Source organism: Protopterus annectens, chromosome 12.part0, assembly GCF_019279795.1.
Source record: "Protopterus annectens isolate FY-2018-M chromosome 12.part0, PAN1.0, whole genome shotgun sequence".
NCBI lineage: Eukaryota > Metazoa > Chordata > Ceratodontiformes > Protopteridae > Protopterus > Protopterus annectens.
In genome coordinates, this window is record NC_056746.1 from 361,702,048 (window position 1) to 361,718,199 (window position 16,152).

Consider the following 16,152-nt stretch of genomic DNA (forward strand, 5'->3'; position numbering starts at 1 on the left):
GTGTTCAAGTTGAGAGTTAGATGGTCTGAGGATCCTATGCTTTTACGTCCTCTTCCGTACCCCTAAGCCATGGGCTGAGGTCATATACCAGACACACAGAGAGCCAAGAAGAGTATTTGGCTTTGGTAACCTGGCCGGATGTCAGGTTACCCTTGGCAGGATAACCCACAAGTACTGGAATATTGCAACACTGATCTAAAGAAGACAACAGCAAGTACATAACATTGAGAAGCTGGCTGTGCATTCAGATAGGGTAAATAGAGTAGAGTGATCTGCATGTGCCAGCAAAACTGTATGTCTGCATTTCTGGTTCCCTGACAGAGACTCCAGAGTTTCTGCAAAAGATAGACAAACTTATGTTTAAACCTAAACTATGCTTGCTGGTAAGAGTCTGAAAACCAAAATAAGAACAGCAGGTGCACAACTCTGCCACTGCAAACTAAGAACAGTGGAGGATGGGGATAGCTTCCTTTGTCTGGGGAATTGCACATTAAGGGATGTTGAAACAGAGGCAAATATTAAGGCTACAACTGGAAAAAGTCACCTCCATTTTGCAGCAGATATGCCCCACATGGCTTCTTAACAGCATAAAGGCAAAACCATGACTCGTAACATATAAGCTGTATTGCCCACAGTGCTCCAGGCCTCTACAGTGCAGAAATTAGCAGTGCGGATTACACATTATCTGGATATTTTTCACTCCGAATGCAAATGATCAATCCATTAGCTGTCATGAAAAGACCGCATTTCTACTGAAGAAATGATAGAAACAGTTGGTGTGGGAAGACTGCAAAGCATTACATAGTAAAGATGTTGAGAGGACATGTCATTAGAATTTCTGAAGAAAGACATACTATGAAAGCAGTGAAACAGTTCTGGAAAGTGACAGGGCAGCTCAGCAAAAGCATGCTTACAGAAGACTTGAGTGAGAGAAAAATCAGCTATGAGTATCCACAGACTACAGTTATGCACTAGGAGAGAAGCCTTGTTGTACAATGTCCCAAAAGGACTGTGAAGTACAAACTCCAAGTAATACTTGCTGACCTTTATAATAGTTTCCCCTAGTCCTGCCAATCACCCATTACTTTGCTCAATCATTCCACTTTAATATGTCTGGGGTCATAGGTTGGTACTAGGCTATCGAACAATTCCCTGGCTATTTCTTCCCACAGTGTTTACTTCTCTGGACCCCTGTCTAGCAGGGTGACTGACGTGATCCCCGGGGTGAATCTCCTATCTCCCATCCAATCATCAAGATTCCTTTTGAAGAGGACCAAAGAGGCACTCTGCTTGACATGTATGGGCAGTCTATTCCAGAGTCTTGGGAGTCTCTGGGTCAGGAACCTATCCCTTCAGCATGTTTTGTTCATTGTGATGACAAGGTTTAGATCCCTGGAGAATGTATCTCTGAGGGACTGGGATTTCTTTAAGTGTAGCATGACCAACAGCTCTGGGTTTGACATGGCCTTGCATGTTAAGTAGAGATCGCCTCTGAGTAGATGATATGCGACAGAGTATAGGTGGAGTTTTTTTTAAATGGTCAGCATAGGGCATGCTTTAGGCCTGTCATTCTTTTAGTGAGGTATTTTTGCGGCCTTTCCAGTTTGTTGCAGACGTCTTGAGAGGTACATACCAAACGGGGCGTTGTATTCTATAATGGGCCTAATGAGGGATGAGTACAGTGGGACACTGACCTCCTTTTTTCTGGATGAAAAGCCCTTAGTGATGAGGTGTGCCACATAGAAGGATTTCCTGACTGTTGTGGCGATGTGGTTATCGAAGGTGAGACCACTGTCCACCTGTGTCCCTAAGTCTCTCATCACACTTTCACTGTTTAGTGTACTGCCACCTATGTGGTAATTCACGGGTACATGTTTTTTCCCAAAGGGGATAACTATACATTTCTTGGCATTGAGCTTGAGCCTATGGCTCTGGCACCAAGCATCTGCTTCTGTAAGTCCCTTTTGTAGAATATCCACATAATTTGGGGATTCAGTAATGACTCTCAGTTTACAGTCATCTGCGAACTTTGTTAGCCAGAGTCCCTTAGTGTTGGCCTGTACTTCAGAGAAGCAGATGCCAAACAAGAGCGGTCCCAGGACTGAACCCTGAGGTACTCTACTTGTCACTTGTCTGGAGCTGTATTTGGAGCCAGCTACTTTTACAGTGTGGGTTCTGTCAGTAAGGGTGGACAACATATGGTCAGTGGATGGTCCCAGGTACTGTTACACAACAAAATTTTTCATTACATCAACACACTTTGCATTCCCCCCTCCAAAATACACTGACAAACACTGATGCTCTAACACAATGCTTTGAGTGCATACACCCATAAATCCATCGACATGGATTCCTTTTTGCATTTCCTGTGATCTCCTAAGTATCCCTACATTGGCATCATAAAAGTTTAGCCTGCCCTACCCCCCAACCCAAAAAGAGGAGCAGTGGCATCTGTGTGACCCTCCTGCAACACCCCAACCTTCTTACCTCAAATGTCAGTCACTAGTGTTGAAGGTCAGCGGTTTCTGCACCATGGGTTCTCCTTAGCAACACTGTACTTCTGTATACAAAACCTCTACGAAATCTAATGTTTTAATACTCTAAAACTAATAGGTAGCAGAGATTTCACTTGTAAATTTCCAAGAATTTTAGTTGATAAGTCTAAGACTGACCATGTTGTCACATTATTTCCTTGGTTGCAAATGGACTTTGCAGCTTCAACTTTTTCAAGTTCCTACAGTAAATTTATTTTTTAGACTTTGAACATACTGAATGACATATATCTATAGCTACATTAACTGTGAACTAGAATACTTGCTTGCTCTCCAAAGATCGGTACCAGCTCACCTTGACTGGAGATATTCATGCAGAAGTAAATGCCGTAGATCTGGTACACATACAGTGTCCCAGGCACCATGAACATGGCAACATTCCGCTCTGTTTGTTTTCCACCAAAAGAGTGGGATGCTTTATCTTCCCCACCAAGATAAGCCTCTGTCTCCACAACCCTGCCCCTCAGTTCTGTGCCGTCTGCCAGTCTCCGCACAAAGATCTGAAACAGTAAGAACATGATCGTATTCAATTTCAATACTGCCTTTTTAAATTTGTTCTGCCACTATTCCACCAACAAAACACAAAGCAAAAAAAAAAAAATTTAAATGTACATCAGTGTAATACTGTGATGCAAACAGTGCATTACTTATGGCAACCGTCTATAGTACTGACTTTTGAAACTATACCTTACTCCTCCTGCAACTGTACAACTGGTGTAGGGGGCATGACAAAACACCTCCATGTGCAAAGCTGCCTAATAACATAGTTATGTATGATAACCAAGTCATAAAATTAGGACTGGTACACCCTTATCAGAATTATTAACACACTCAAGCTGCAAGCAACCTATGCATAAACATATTTTTTATTACTATTATTTTAATGCATAAAAATATATTAAGTCAAACTTTGCTTCCAACCTTTATAAATTACTCACACAAAAAACACATGGATTCAGTTTCATCAAAGAATTAAACTTATCCCCTGCAAAAACAATTTTTAAAAATATGTCAATGCAAAATTCACCCTTCCAGTAAACACCTAACTTTCCAATCCCAGCTTACAGACAATACCAAATATTGACCCATTATCAATAGATAACTCCAACGTTTGATTCTCTTCTTGACTTCCCAGTAACCCCCCCCCCACACACACACAGAAAATAAATAAAATAAAAATTATACCTTTGGGTATCAAAGATCCCAATTCAATCTCATTATATAATTATACTTGTGCCTTAGTATCTATCAGCTTAAAAGTAATCAGCATTTCAGTCTAGTATAAGGGATCCAACGCATCCTAAAGATAAAGCAGAGAAAGAATAGCTGTGTAAACTCTTACCATAACCATAGATGCCCTTCTTTTCCATGTTGCAGTATTCATTTGGTGTGGGATTTTCCGCCTCAGGCGATCTGACGTCGGCTCCTATACAAAAGCTTTTGCGTGGCTGTTGTAGGTGCGTGAGATGTCACACATAGGGCCATAAACCAGGGACTATAAATGTGACGTCAGCATGCACAGAACTCAGAACTTGAAGCCCAGAGGAGTGGCCTATCAGGAGAACAAGATGCCAACAAAGTAGCAAATGCCACTGTAAGGCTGGACAGATAAGCCTTAGGGGGTGGAAGCAGTGGCCAGAAGCCAGACCCTGTAGTAAGAGAAGAATAGGGGGTATCAAGGGTGGGAAGGAATACTGCAACATGGAAGAGAAGGACATCTATGGTTATGGTAAGATTTTACACAACTATTCTATGTCCTTCTATTCCATTGTTGCAGTATTCATTTGGTGTGGGAGAGTACCACAGCTTAGGAGGAGAAATGGGAAGAGGTAGAGGTAGAAGATTCCAGGAATCCTTGCAGGATTGCTCTAGTAAAGCCTGCCCTGGACCTGGAGACTTGGTCTAGTTTGTAGTGTTTCGTGAAGGTGTGAACTGTAGACCAGGTAGCTGCTTCCAGGATGGAAGCTGTGTCCAGGCCTTTGAAAAAGGCCTTGGAAGTAGCTATGGCCCTGGTGGAGTGAGTTCTTATACCATGAGGTAAGACTTTGCCATGGTGTGAATAACAGAAAATAATAGATTTTCTAATCTAACAGGAAATGGTTTGTTTGGAGGCTGCCTTGCCCCGAGCCCTGGGGTGAAAGGAGATAAAGAGTTGATCAGACTTCCTGAAGGACTTAGTCTTGCCTAAGTAGACTCTCAACTGTCTGTGTACATCCAAGGAATGAAGGATTCTCTCTGCATTGCTGGTTGGAGTTCGGAAGAAGGTGGGTAAGTGGATGGACTGGTTTAGAGATAGATCATTTACTACTTTGGGCATAAAGGAAGGATTTGTACTAAGGGTAACTCTGTCATTATGGAAGGTGGTGTAAGGAGGGCAGGCCATGAGGGCCTATAGTTCTGACACTCTTCTAGCAGAAGAAATGGCCACAAAAAGAATGTTTTTCTAAGTGCACATTTGTAAGAAGGCCGAACTAGCCGGCTCAAAAGGGAGTAAGGTGAGTTTTTCTAACAAGAGGTTGAGGTCCCAGGGAGGAGGGATGGGTTTTCTAGGTGGTCTAATATGAAGGACCCCTCTCTGGAAAAGTCTAACGTACAGCCTGGAAAGCAGGGGTGGCTGTAAGAGTAGGCAGGCTGAAATGGCTGAAAGGTGGACTTCCATAGAGGAGTAAGTTAGTCCAGCCTTAATGAGATCACAAACATAGCTAAGGACTAGGGAGGGGGTCTGCCTGCATTGGGTCCCTGTCCTTAAGAAGGCATCATTTTGAGAATCTTTCCCATTTCGATAGGTAAGAAGGAACCATTTTGAGAATCTTCCCATTTTGATAGGTCTTTCAACAAGTTGGTTTCCTGGCCTCCCTCAGGACTGAGAGCACATCCTCAGAGTAGAGCTGTCTGTAAGGGATTAGGATCACTCAAAGTGTTAGGTTGAGCATTTACAGCTGAGGGTGAATAGGAGATCCCTTTTGCTGAGATAGTAGGTCCACCTTGTGGTGTAACTTGTGGTGATTGCCCTTGGCTAAAGAGTGGAGAACAGGGAACCAGTGTTGCCTTGGCCAGCAGGGAGACACCAGCAAGATTTTCAGTTGGTCCTTCTTGATTTTCAGAAGGACCTTTTGTATCAGTGGGAAGGGGGGAATGCATAAAGGAACATCCCCTTCCAAGGAAAGCTGAAGGCACTCACTCTCCAGGCTGACAGAGTGTGATCCCTGATGCAGTATTTGCTTAGCTGTCTGTTCTGGGGGGAGGCAAACAGATCCACTTGAGGTGTGCCCCACCGGTGGACTATGTCTAGAAAGGTTTCCCTGTTAAGCATCCATTCATGAAGGTGAGAGGATATTCTGCTGAGCAAGTCTGCTTGTTTGTTTTCCTGAGGGGGATGCAAGAGGTCTGCAGGAAGATATTGTGTTGAGTGGCTAGCTCCCAAATCTCTAGGGTTATTCTGCATAAGAGGTAGGCTTTTGCCCCTTCATGTTTGTTCAGGAACCACATGACTGTGGTGTTGTCTGTAAGAATGTGAAGAAGGCCTGGTTGAAGAATGGGAAGGAAGGCCTGAAGGGCCAACAGGATTGCAGTCATCTCCCTGACATTGATGTGCTGTTTTTGAAGGGCAGGGGTCCAAGATTCTTGAACCCTGTAACCCTTTAGAGTCACCCCCCACCCTAGATCTGATGCATCTGTGTGCATGGATTGTCTAAGGGGAGGAAGCTGTAGGGGGATGCGTTGGTTGTAGAGGATTTGTTGGATCCACCACCTCAATTCTGACTTTAGACAGGCTAGAAGGGGGATTTGTCTGTCTAGGGAGTGTTGGTGCCAAGACCATACATTCTTTACGTTCCATTGGAATTTTCTCATGTGCAACCTGGCTAGAGGGAGCATGGGGATTGTGGCTGCCATGTGTCCCAGAATTTGCAGGAACTGCCTTACAGAAAGGTGGGATACCCCCAGAAGATCTTGGAAGCGAGTTGAGAGAGACTGCACTTTGTCCTGTGGGAGGTAGGAGCTCACCATATCTGATCTGATCCTGCATCCCAGGAAAACTTCCTGCTGTGGGTGCAGAGAGGATTTTGGAAGGTTTAGGGTGAACCCCAAGTTGTGCAGGACTGTTCATGGTGAATTTTAGGTGACTTAGGAGCATGGTTTCTGATTCCGCTAGAAGGAGAATGTCATCCAGATAAGGGTATATTTGGATGCCCTTGGTTTGGCAAAATGCAATGGCAGGAGCCAGGCATTTTGTGAACACTCCTGGAGCAGTAGATAAGCAAAAGGGCAAGGCTGTAAATTGGAAATGCCAGTAAATCTCAGGAATTTTTTGTGGTAGGGCATGATTGGAATGTGAAGTCCAGAGTGACCATAAAGGCTTGGGGTGGTATCAGGGCTAGGAGGGTTTGCAGAGAGAGCATCCTGAAGGATGGAACTGTTAGGAACTGATTTAGGTAGGATAGGTCTATAGGTCTAGTATGGGTCTCCAGGGACCATCCTTTTTTGGGGCTAGGAATAGATGTGAATAGAATAATTTTCTTTCCTGGCCCACAGGGACTGGTTCTATAGTTCCTAGGGACAGGAGCTCCTGCAAAATATGTGGGAAGAGGTGGAGCTGTTTTTTTGGTGGGAAGGGAATGCTTTTTGGCCTTGGTTTTTCCTTCCAAGATAGGAAGTATCCATTTTGAATGATGGAAAGGACCCACTGGTCTGAGGTGATGGTTTTCCAACAGTGGAGGCAGTGGGGTAGGTGGGCAAGGCAGTCATGCTGATGAGGGGCCCCCTCTGTCAGGAAAGGGCTGCTTGGAGGGGGGATGGTTGTTAGTTGGTCTGGAGTAAGGTTGTCTCCTAGATCCTCTTCTCGGTCTGGAGGAAGTAGGATGAGAAGTAGAAGACATCCTCCTGACAAAGGAAGTTTTTGCAGGATAATTCCTGTAGAACTTAGGGAAGGGGGACACCAGCAAATGCTTGATGTCTTGCAGCTCTTTGCTTTTCTCTTGCAAGTTTTTGAAGAGCTCAGCTGAATTTTTGCCAAAAAGTAGATTGTGGTCCAGTGGAGCATCCATAATTTTGGATTTGAAATCCTCTGGAAGAGGTTGTAGGTGTAGCCAGAAATATCTGTGTAGGGCAGATGCAGAAGCTGCTGTCCTGGCCGAGGCTTCTGCTGTATCATAACTACACCTGATGGTGTGAGTCTGGCTACTTGGGTGGCTAGGGACAATTTTGATGCAATGTCAGACTTAGTAGGACAGTCAGGTGTAGAGGTTAGCAGGGTAGAGGCCTGGGACACTAGGTCCCAAGCGCATTTTACCATGTGTGTTTGGTAATTAATGGCTCTGAAAGCCAAGGTGGAGGAAGTATACACTTTTTTGCCCAGTCTATCCATGGTTTTACTGTCCTTATCTGTGGGTAGGAGAGAGGCAGAAGGTACCTGTCTAGATTGTATGTCAGGAGCCACAGCAATGACAGCGGGATCTGCTAGTGGAGGTTTTACCAGGAATTTTTGGTCATCAGGTACCTTATAAAACCTGTCTGGTCTTTTAGGGGCTGGGGCTGAGAGTCAGGGTTCTTACAATCAGAGTTGAATGTGTCCAGGAAGGCTGGGAGCACAGGAGGTATTGCTGAAGGAAAGGGAGACTCCAGTTGTAGTAGTTCAAAATATCTCTTCTGGGTGTAGTGTCCCACCTGAAGTACTCCATTTTAGCTATAGTCTCCCCAAAAGTTAAATCTTCAGGTGGGGAGTCCCCTTCAATGGAGTCTTCATCTGGGGAATAGCAGTCAACAGGGGAAGCAATTTGAGCCCATAAGAGACTGATTCTTCTGAGGAAGAATCGTATTGGTATTGCTGTTCTTCCCCCACTTGAGTAGTTTGATGTTGGGGAGAAGAGACAGAGGCTGGGTGAGGGTTGAGCACAGGGATGGAAGAAGGAGCTGGGCCTGTGAGCCTAAGGGCCATGAAGGCCTGCATCAGAGAATTTGTAAAAGACTGCCAATCTGGCTGTGCTTCGGAAGGAGGAGTGATATGTTTTGTCTTCTGTCTTTTCTTGGAAGGACTAGGCTTTGGGGATGGCCTAGGGTTGAAGCCCGGCCTGTAGTAGGAGAGGACGTGGTCGGTTGTCCAACAAGAGGTTCCCCCTCTACATCAGTTGGTGCTGATGGCTGAACAGTTTCTGCGGACGTGCATTCCGTGGCTGCAGAAACGGTTTCCTCAGCGGGAGCCATCGAAGCTGACGGAGAAACTGGGCATTCCTCGGCCCCTATATTGGAAGCTGGCGGGACGTCCAATAGCGGAGTGGTAGTAGGAATAGGCCTGGAAACTTTGGCCTTCTTCCTGGGCGATTCGGGTTGGTCGACCAATTCTGGGTCCATCCTAAGAGCTAGGCGTTTCAGAAGCTGATTCTCGAGATATAAATTTAATGTGGCCAAACGACTGCGAAGCATCTTGGGCACGAAGGACTTACAAATGGAACATGACGTATGGTCGTGTTCCCTACCTAGACAAAATACGCACTTATTTTGGGAATCATTGTGCGGTATCTGCCGGCTGCAGTTACATTTGCCTTTTTTAGCTGACATCGGCCAAGAACTACAGCAAATCAAGCAAAAGCAATGATAAAAGAAAACAAATAGTCCCAACGAGGTACTTATCTTTCCGAATTTATCATTAGTAGGAGCTGAACAAAGGAAGTGATGATGTCTGCGGCTGAAAAGTTCTGAGGTCTGTGTGTACCGACATCACATTTATGGTCCCTGGTTTATGGCCCTACGTGTGACGTCCCACGCACCTACAGCAGCCAGGCAAAAGCTTCTGTATAGGAGCCGACGTCAGATTGCCTGAGGTGGAAATTCCCACACCAAATGAATACTGCAACATTGGAATAGAAGGACATCTAATAATACATTAATGCTTAATAAAAGACAGGCTATAACACTGGATAACAGAATAAAACTAAAAGTACAGGAAATAAAACTTTAAGCATGTTCATCCAACCTACTCCAGGTATACTCTTCTTCTATACTAACAAATTTCTCATACTTCCAGTATTCAATTCCCCAAGGGTGGGGCCACCACTGACCCTGGAAACTACTGACCAGTGAGCCTGACCAGTCTGATCTGTAAGGCTATGGAGCAAATCATTATGGAACTCATAAATGGAGAGATTGGGAACCTCCAGTCACTGGACCCCACACAGTTCGGCTTCGTCAAGGGCAGATCATGCCTCCTGAACCTGGTGGATTTCTTTGAGACAGTTACTCTGGCTATAGATAGGGAAAGGAGGTACACACGGCTTACCTTGACCTTGCTAAAGCATTTGACACCATTCCCCATTCAGGTATTATTGATAAGCTCACCAGCCTGGGCATAAACCCTTATGTCACAAGATGGATCGCAAACTGGCTCTCAGACAGATCCCATAAAGTAAGAGTAGCGGGATCTATGTCCGAATCCAGACCAGTAACGAGTGGTGTGCCTCAGGGCTCTGTCCTGGGGCCCCTCCTGCTTGGCATATACTTCTCAGAAGTACAGGCAAGCACGGAAGGGCTGTGGTTGACTAAGTTTGCGGACGACTGCAAACTGGGTGCGATTAGAGTCTCCGGCCGACATGGAGATCCTCCAGAAGGGCCTAAATGAGACTGATGCATGGTGTCAAAGCCATGGTCTCAAGCTAAATGCAAAAAAATGCGTAGTAATCCCCTTTGGAAAAAACAGAGTACCCGCAAACTACAACATAGGAGGTAATCCCCTGAAATCTGAAGAAGAAATAAGGGATCTAGGGACCCAAGTAGATAGTCAGCTTTCCTTTGATAACCATGTTGCCAAAGTGGTTAGAAAATCATTCTATGTGACCCATCTGATCACGAAAGGGTTCGCATCAAGATCTAAGGATGTAATGGTGCCCTCTACTCTTCCCTCATCAGACCCATTATTGAGTAAAATGCACCAATTGGAATGTACCTGGCTAGACATCTCCAGCAGCTGGAGAGACCACAAAGGTACCTAACCAAGAGGATTACTGGCCTAAAACAGTTGCCCTATGCAGCACGATTGAAAAAGCTAAGACTGTTCTCTGTTGCATACCGCTTTCTCAGAGGCAATCTCTGTCTAACGTACAGAGCCATGTCCAACCCAGAATTGTTGAACATGCTCCATCTTAGCAAAACCAAATCTACTCGAGCTACACGCTCTAGGGATATAAACCTCAACACAACAATGAATAGAACATGCTGGAGGGATAGATTCACTTCGCAGAGACTTCCCTTACTATGGAACAGGATCCCGATCTACATAAGACAGAGCCCCTCACTATCACTCTTCAAGAGGAACCTTGATGAGTGGATGGGTAACAGAAAGTTCACACCGGGGATCACACAAACAGCACTACTAGATAGGGGCCAAGGGTACTAGCTGCTAGTACAAGGGTTTAGGGAACTACTAAAGGGGTGGTGAATACTGCACAACATGGCTTGACTAATATATGCCTTTGAGCAGACAGCCCAGTACCAACCTATGAACCTATAAGATCCCATAAAAGTCAAACTCCAAGGATACAGTAACCACGATGACCCTTATTTATATACCTTAATTTATAAAACAACCCATCAAACATCATCTTAAACAAATTTACTCCCTTGACAGTGCCATAAAAGGCCTGTGTCTATCTTTACATTTATACAATCAAAAGGGGCAAACTTCACAAAAAAAGAAAAGGCCACTGAGAAAGTTTGACTGGAAAAACAGAGGGAGGCAGTCTTTGCAAACCATCTTTTTTTAACACCCAACATACTCATGGATGGAAGGGAATCATACTGAACTAAAAGAATTCAGACCAACACTCCATGGAAATACCAGCCAATAACACAGCATTTTTACAACTACTTAACTGCTAACAGTTTCAACAAACTCCTGTAATCAACAAGGGGACTAATAAATCAAAGCATATCCTCTGAAATATCACACTCCATCATGGTAATCAGAGAGTTATTAAAACAAGAACAATATTCTCTTTGGTGCCTTCCACTAACCATTATTTATGGAAAATACAAATAAAGAGAAACACAATCAATATGGTGGTTTGTGATCAGTCATATCTCACAAGCCTACCAAACATCAAAATTTCCTTTCCTCTTCCAGCACTTTAAACAAAACTCATCACTGCTACCCCCCCCAAACTAACTAATGATAAGTCAAAGACACAAAGAGAAGAAAAGTAATACATATATATATATATATATATATGTGTGTGTATATATATATATATATATATATATATATCTATATATCTATATATATATATATATATATATATATATATATATATATATAGAGGCAACAATCCAACTGATATACATATATAGGCGACGATCCTTAGAAACAGTCATGACTTACAGTACCCCTAGATTAACTTGCTGTAATTCCACTGCTTATAATAAACCCAATTGCCAACTATCTCTCTCTCCATATATATATATATATATATATATATATATATATATATATATATATATATACATATATACACACACACACACACACACACATATATAGTGGATATAAAAAATGTACACACCCCTGTTAAAATGCCAGGTTTTTGTGATATAAAAAATGAGACCATGATAAATCATTTCAAAACGTTTCCCACCTTTAATATGACCTATAACCTGTACAATTCAGTTGAAAATCAAATAAAAAATAAAAAAATGTACAATACACTGGTTGCATAAGTGTGCACACCCTTAAACTGGGTCTATATTATTTAATCAAAGAGGCATTACAGTGAATGCCTCTTCATCGACCCCTAAAGAGCGAACCGCCAATTACGTGAACGACCAAATCAGCAATTTTTTTTTCCTAGGGGAAAAAAAATCACTGATCCGGCCAGAAACAAAACATCAGTAACAACACCTCAAAGTGGGGGGCTTCACCCCACCCCCATGCCCCACACACCCCCTAACTAAATATACCAATTCCGAGATCGCACTACAGTGGGGAAAGGGGGAAATTCATGCTGATGGCCAAGCAATATTTTTCCCTAGGAAAAATCGCTGATTTGGGCTGTTCGCGTAACTGCCGCTTCGCTCTTTATAGGTCGATGAAGAGGTATTCACTGTAATGCCTCTTCGATTATATATATAGACCTCCTTAAACTAATACTTTGTTGATGCACCTTTTGATTTATTTACAGCATTCAGTCTTCTTGGGTACACACCTGCCATAAATTAAAGAGACTCTGATTAACCCCAAATAAAGTTCAGCTTTCCTAGTATGATTTTTCTGACATTTACTCAGTTGCCTGCTACAGCAAAAGCCATGGTTATACAGAGACCTTACAAAGCATCAAAGGGATCTCAATGTTGAAAGGTATCAGTCAGGAGAAGGGTACAAAAAATTTCCTCAGCACTGGATATATCATGGAACACAGTGAAGACAGTCATCAAAAAGTGGAGAAAATATGGGACAACAGTGACGTTGCAAAGAACTGGATGTCCCTCCAAAATTGATGAAAAGACAAGACAAAAACTGGTCAGGGTGGCCGCGAAGAGAAATACTGCAACATTGAAGGAGCTGCAGGAATTTATGGCAAGTACTGGTTGTGTACTACATGTGACAACAATCTCCCGTATTCTCCATATGTCTGGACTATGGGGTAGGGTTGCAAGACAGAAGCCTTTTCTTACACAGAAAAACACCCAGGCGCAGCTAAAATTTGCAAAACAATATATCAAGTCTCCCAAAAGTATGTGGGAAAATGTGTTATGGTCTGATGATACCAAGGTTGAACTTTTTGGCCACAATTCCAAAAGGTATGTTTGGTGCAAAAACAACACTTCACATCACCAAAAGAACACCATCCCCATGGTGAAGCATGGTGGTGGCAGTATCATATTTTGGGGTTGCTGTTCTTCAGCTAGAACTGGAGCTTTAGTCAAGGTGGAGGGAATTATGAGCAGTTCCAAATACCAGTCACTTTTGGCTGAAAACCTTCAGGCATCTGCTAGAAAGCTAAAGATGAAGAGGAATTTCACCTTTCAACATGACAATGACCCCAAGCATACATACAAATCAACAAAAGAATGGCCTCATAGGTTCATATAGGTTCAGTTTCACTTTAGCCACTGAGCCAGGAGGGGGCATTTAAGCCATCTTTTCGCTTTTGTGGCTTAGGCCACCCTATGGGAACTGGAACCATTATTTTCATTTTCCTCTGTGCCTTTCGAGCAGTGACACTAAGGTAATCCTGGCCTCTGGTATATCTTTCCATCCATTGGTCAAAGATTTCTCTTTCACAAGGCCAGTGCTCTGCCTCTGCCACATGTACGGGATTTTGTTCCACAGCATAGGGAGTCTTTGGGTGATTTGTGGTAGATTTGATTTTTTTTTTTATTCATCAAATTTCTGTAAATGGTTTGGCATATGGCTCATTAGAAAAGGTCACTCTGAAGAGCAGCGTGTGACTGAATGATAGCTGAGTTCTTTTTCTAGTCGCAGCATAGGACAGATTTTGAGACCCTTTATCCTTTTTTTGAGAGGGAACTTTTGTGGCCTCTCTGCTTGCTGCAAGTGTCGGGTCAGATATTCCGAATGGGGGCATTGTACTCAATCATTGGTCTGATGGTGACTTTGAAAACTAGTTGGATCAAGTCTGCAACAAATTCCTTATGTCTTTATTTATGAGTCCATTTATGATCCTCTCCATGGCTTTGGACTTTGATTAAACAGCTGTCTAGGTTTAATTCCTCATTGAGTTCATGTTCATGGCTGGCGGCCGGGGGGACCATCAGGTCCCATGGATGCTGTTTTTTTTTTGGAGAGAGCAGTCTCACTTGGGCGCTCTGGATGTTTGAGGCTTGGGGGCTGCAATCGTATAGATCTCTCTCCTTTTGGAGAAGTTTTGCACTGACCTGTCCAGCCAGTATGTTGGCAATGTCTGTAGGATCAGTAATCTTCACATCAGAAGAAAATTAAAGTTTTGGAATGGCCCAGCCAGGGTCTCTATCACATTGTCAAAGTTTTACAACTTCGAATGCTATATGGTCGAGCCCATTTGTTCGAAGTTGTAAAACTTCAAAAATTAAAAAAAAAAAAAAAAATAAAAATAGTGAATAAATTCCCTGGCTGTTACTACACTGTAGCGTGATCTTGGAGTTGGTATATTTAAAGAGCGGGGGGTGTGGGGGCAAGCCCCACTGCTTACAACCATCAGGTACGTTTTTTTTTTTTTTTTTTAAGTTTTCGAAGTTTTCCAACTTCGACCATATAGTGTTTGAAGTTATAAAACTTCGGCAATGTGATATAGACCCGCCCAGCCAGACCTAAATCCAAGAGAAAATCTGTGGGGTGACCTGAAGAGGCCTGTGCACAAAACATGCCCTCACAATCTGACAGATTTGGAGCTCTTTTGCAAGGAAGAGAGGGCAAACATTGCCATGTCAAGATGTGCCATGCTGACAGACTCCTACTGAAGAAGACTGAATGTTGTAATTAAATGAAAAGGTGATTCAACAAAGTATTACTTTAAGGGTGTGCACACTTATGCAACCAGTTTATTGTACGTTTTTATTTTTTATATTTTTTCCCCTAACAGATTTGTTTGTTTTTCAATTGAATTGTACAGGTTACAGGTCACATTAAAAGTGGGAAAAGTTTTGAAATGATTTATTGTGGTCTCATTTTTTTATATCACAAAACCTGGCATTTTATCAGGGGTGTGTACACTTTTTATATCCACTGTACATAGTTGTATTAATGTTGAATGGACATTAGATCAACATCTGTTTGGTTGACAAAAGCAGATGGTAGACAAGTGTGCCATATTGACAATCCATAGACGAAGAATATTCCTTTTCCACATAGGACAGTATGATTTTGGAGTAAGTACATTTAATTAGAAGGGGTGCAGGAGGGCTTATCTCCCTGCAAAAACACTTGCTTTTGATTTTACCTGCTACAGGATAGTATGTGCTGATGCTCTGTTTTCAACATTTTTACATTGATATTTCGGATATCAATCATTGCTACAGTAGACAAAAAGAAATATAACACCCATACATATACGTGAGCATGTGTGTCGCAAGCATGCGTGTATATATATATATATATATATATATATATATATATATATATATATACATACATACATACACACACACACACACACACATACACAAATGCATACATATATAAATATCAAAACATAAGTAATACATACACAACATAAGTCTAGTATGTGCTCCCAACATATATTTAAGAATACTGTTAAAGGTCAATTGCTAAAATATCAATGAGCAAATGTTTTCAAAACAGTTAGACAACTGAACAAGAGGTTATTAACAAGAAATGTTACAGCAAATCAAGAATTATACTGTTATAGAACATGCTAATATGGGCAAAACTTTTTTTTCTCTAAAACAAATAATGATGTTTTATTTACACCTTTAGTGAAGATAAAATAATCTTCACAAATAAACATACTGGGGGTGTACAGAGCATTATGAGGCAACACTGTCATATTTTATCTTCTTATGATGGTTTAACTGATACTATTACATCAATCGTTATTTTCTTGTACAAATGCAGGATAATTTAAAACCAAAACTCTCTTATTAAGAGATGGATTATAAA

The 16,152-nt window shown here is 42.4% G+C and overlaps 1 protein-coding gene across 3 annotated transcripts in view; it reads right to left on the reverse strand.

The window, feature by feature from the left end:
* The window catches only part of MPG (N-methylpurine DNA glycosylase), a 712,437-nt gene that overhangs the window by 242,802 nt on the left and 453,483 nt on the right, over positions 1-16,152 (reverse strand). For all 3 annotated transcript variants that reach the window (XM_044089444.1, XM_044089446.1, XM_044089445.1), the window contains one exon: positions 2,848-3,052. In XM_044089444.1, coding sequence (XP_043945379.1) covers positions 2,848-3,052 — 205 coding nt within the window. The remainder of the gene's footprint in view (positions 1-2,847; positions 3,053-16,152) is intronic.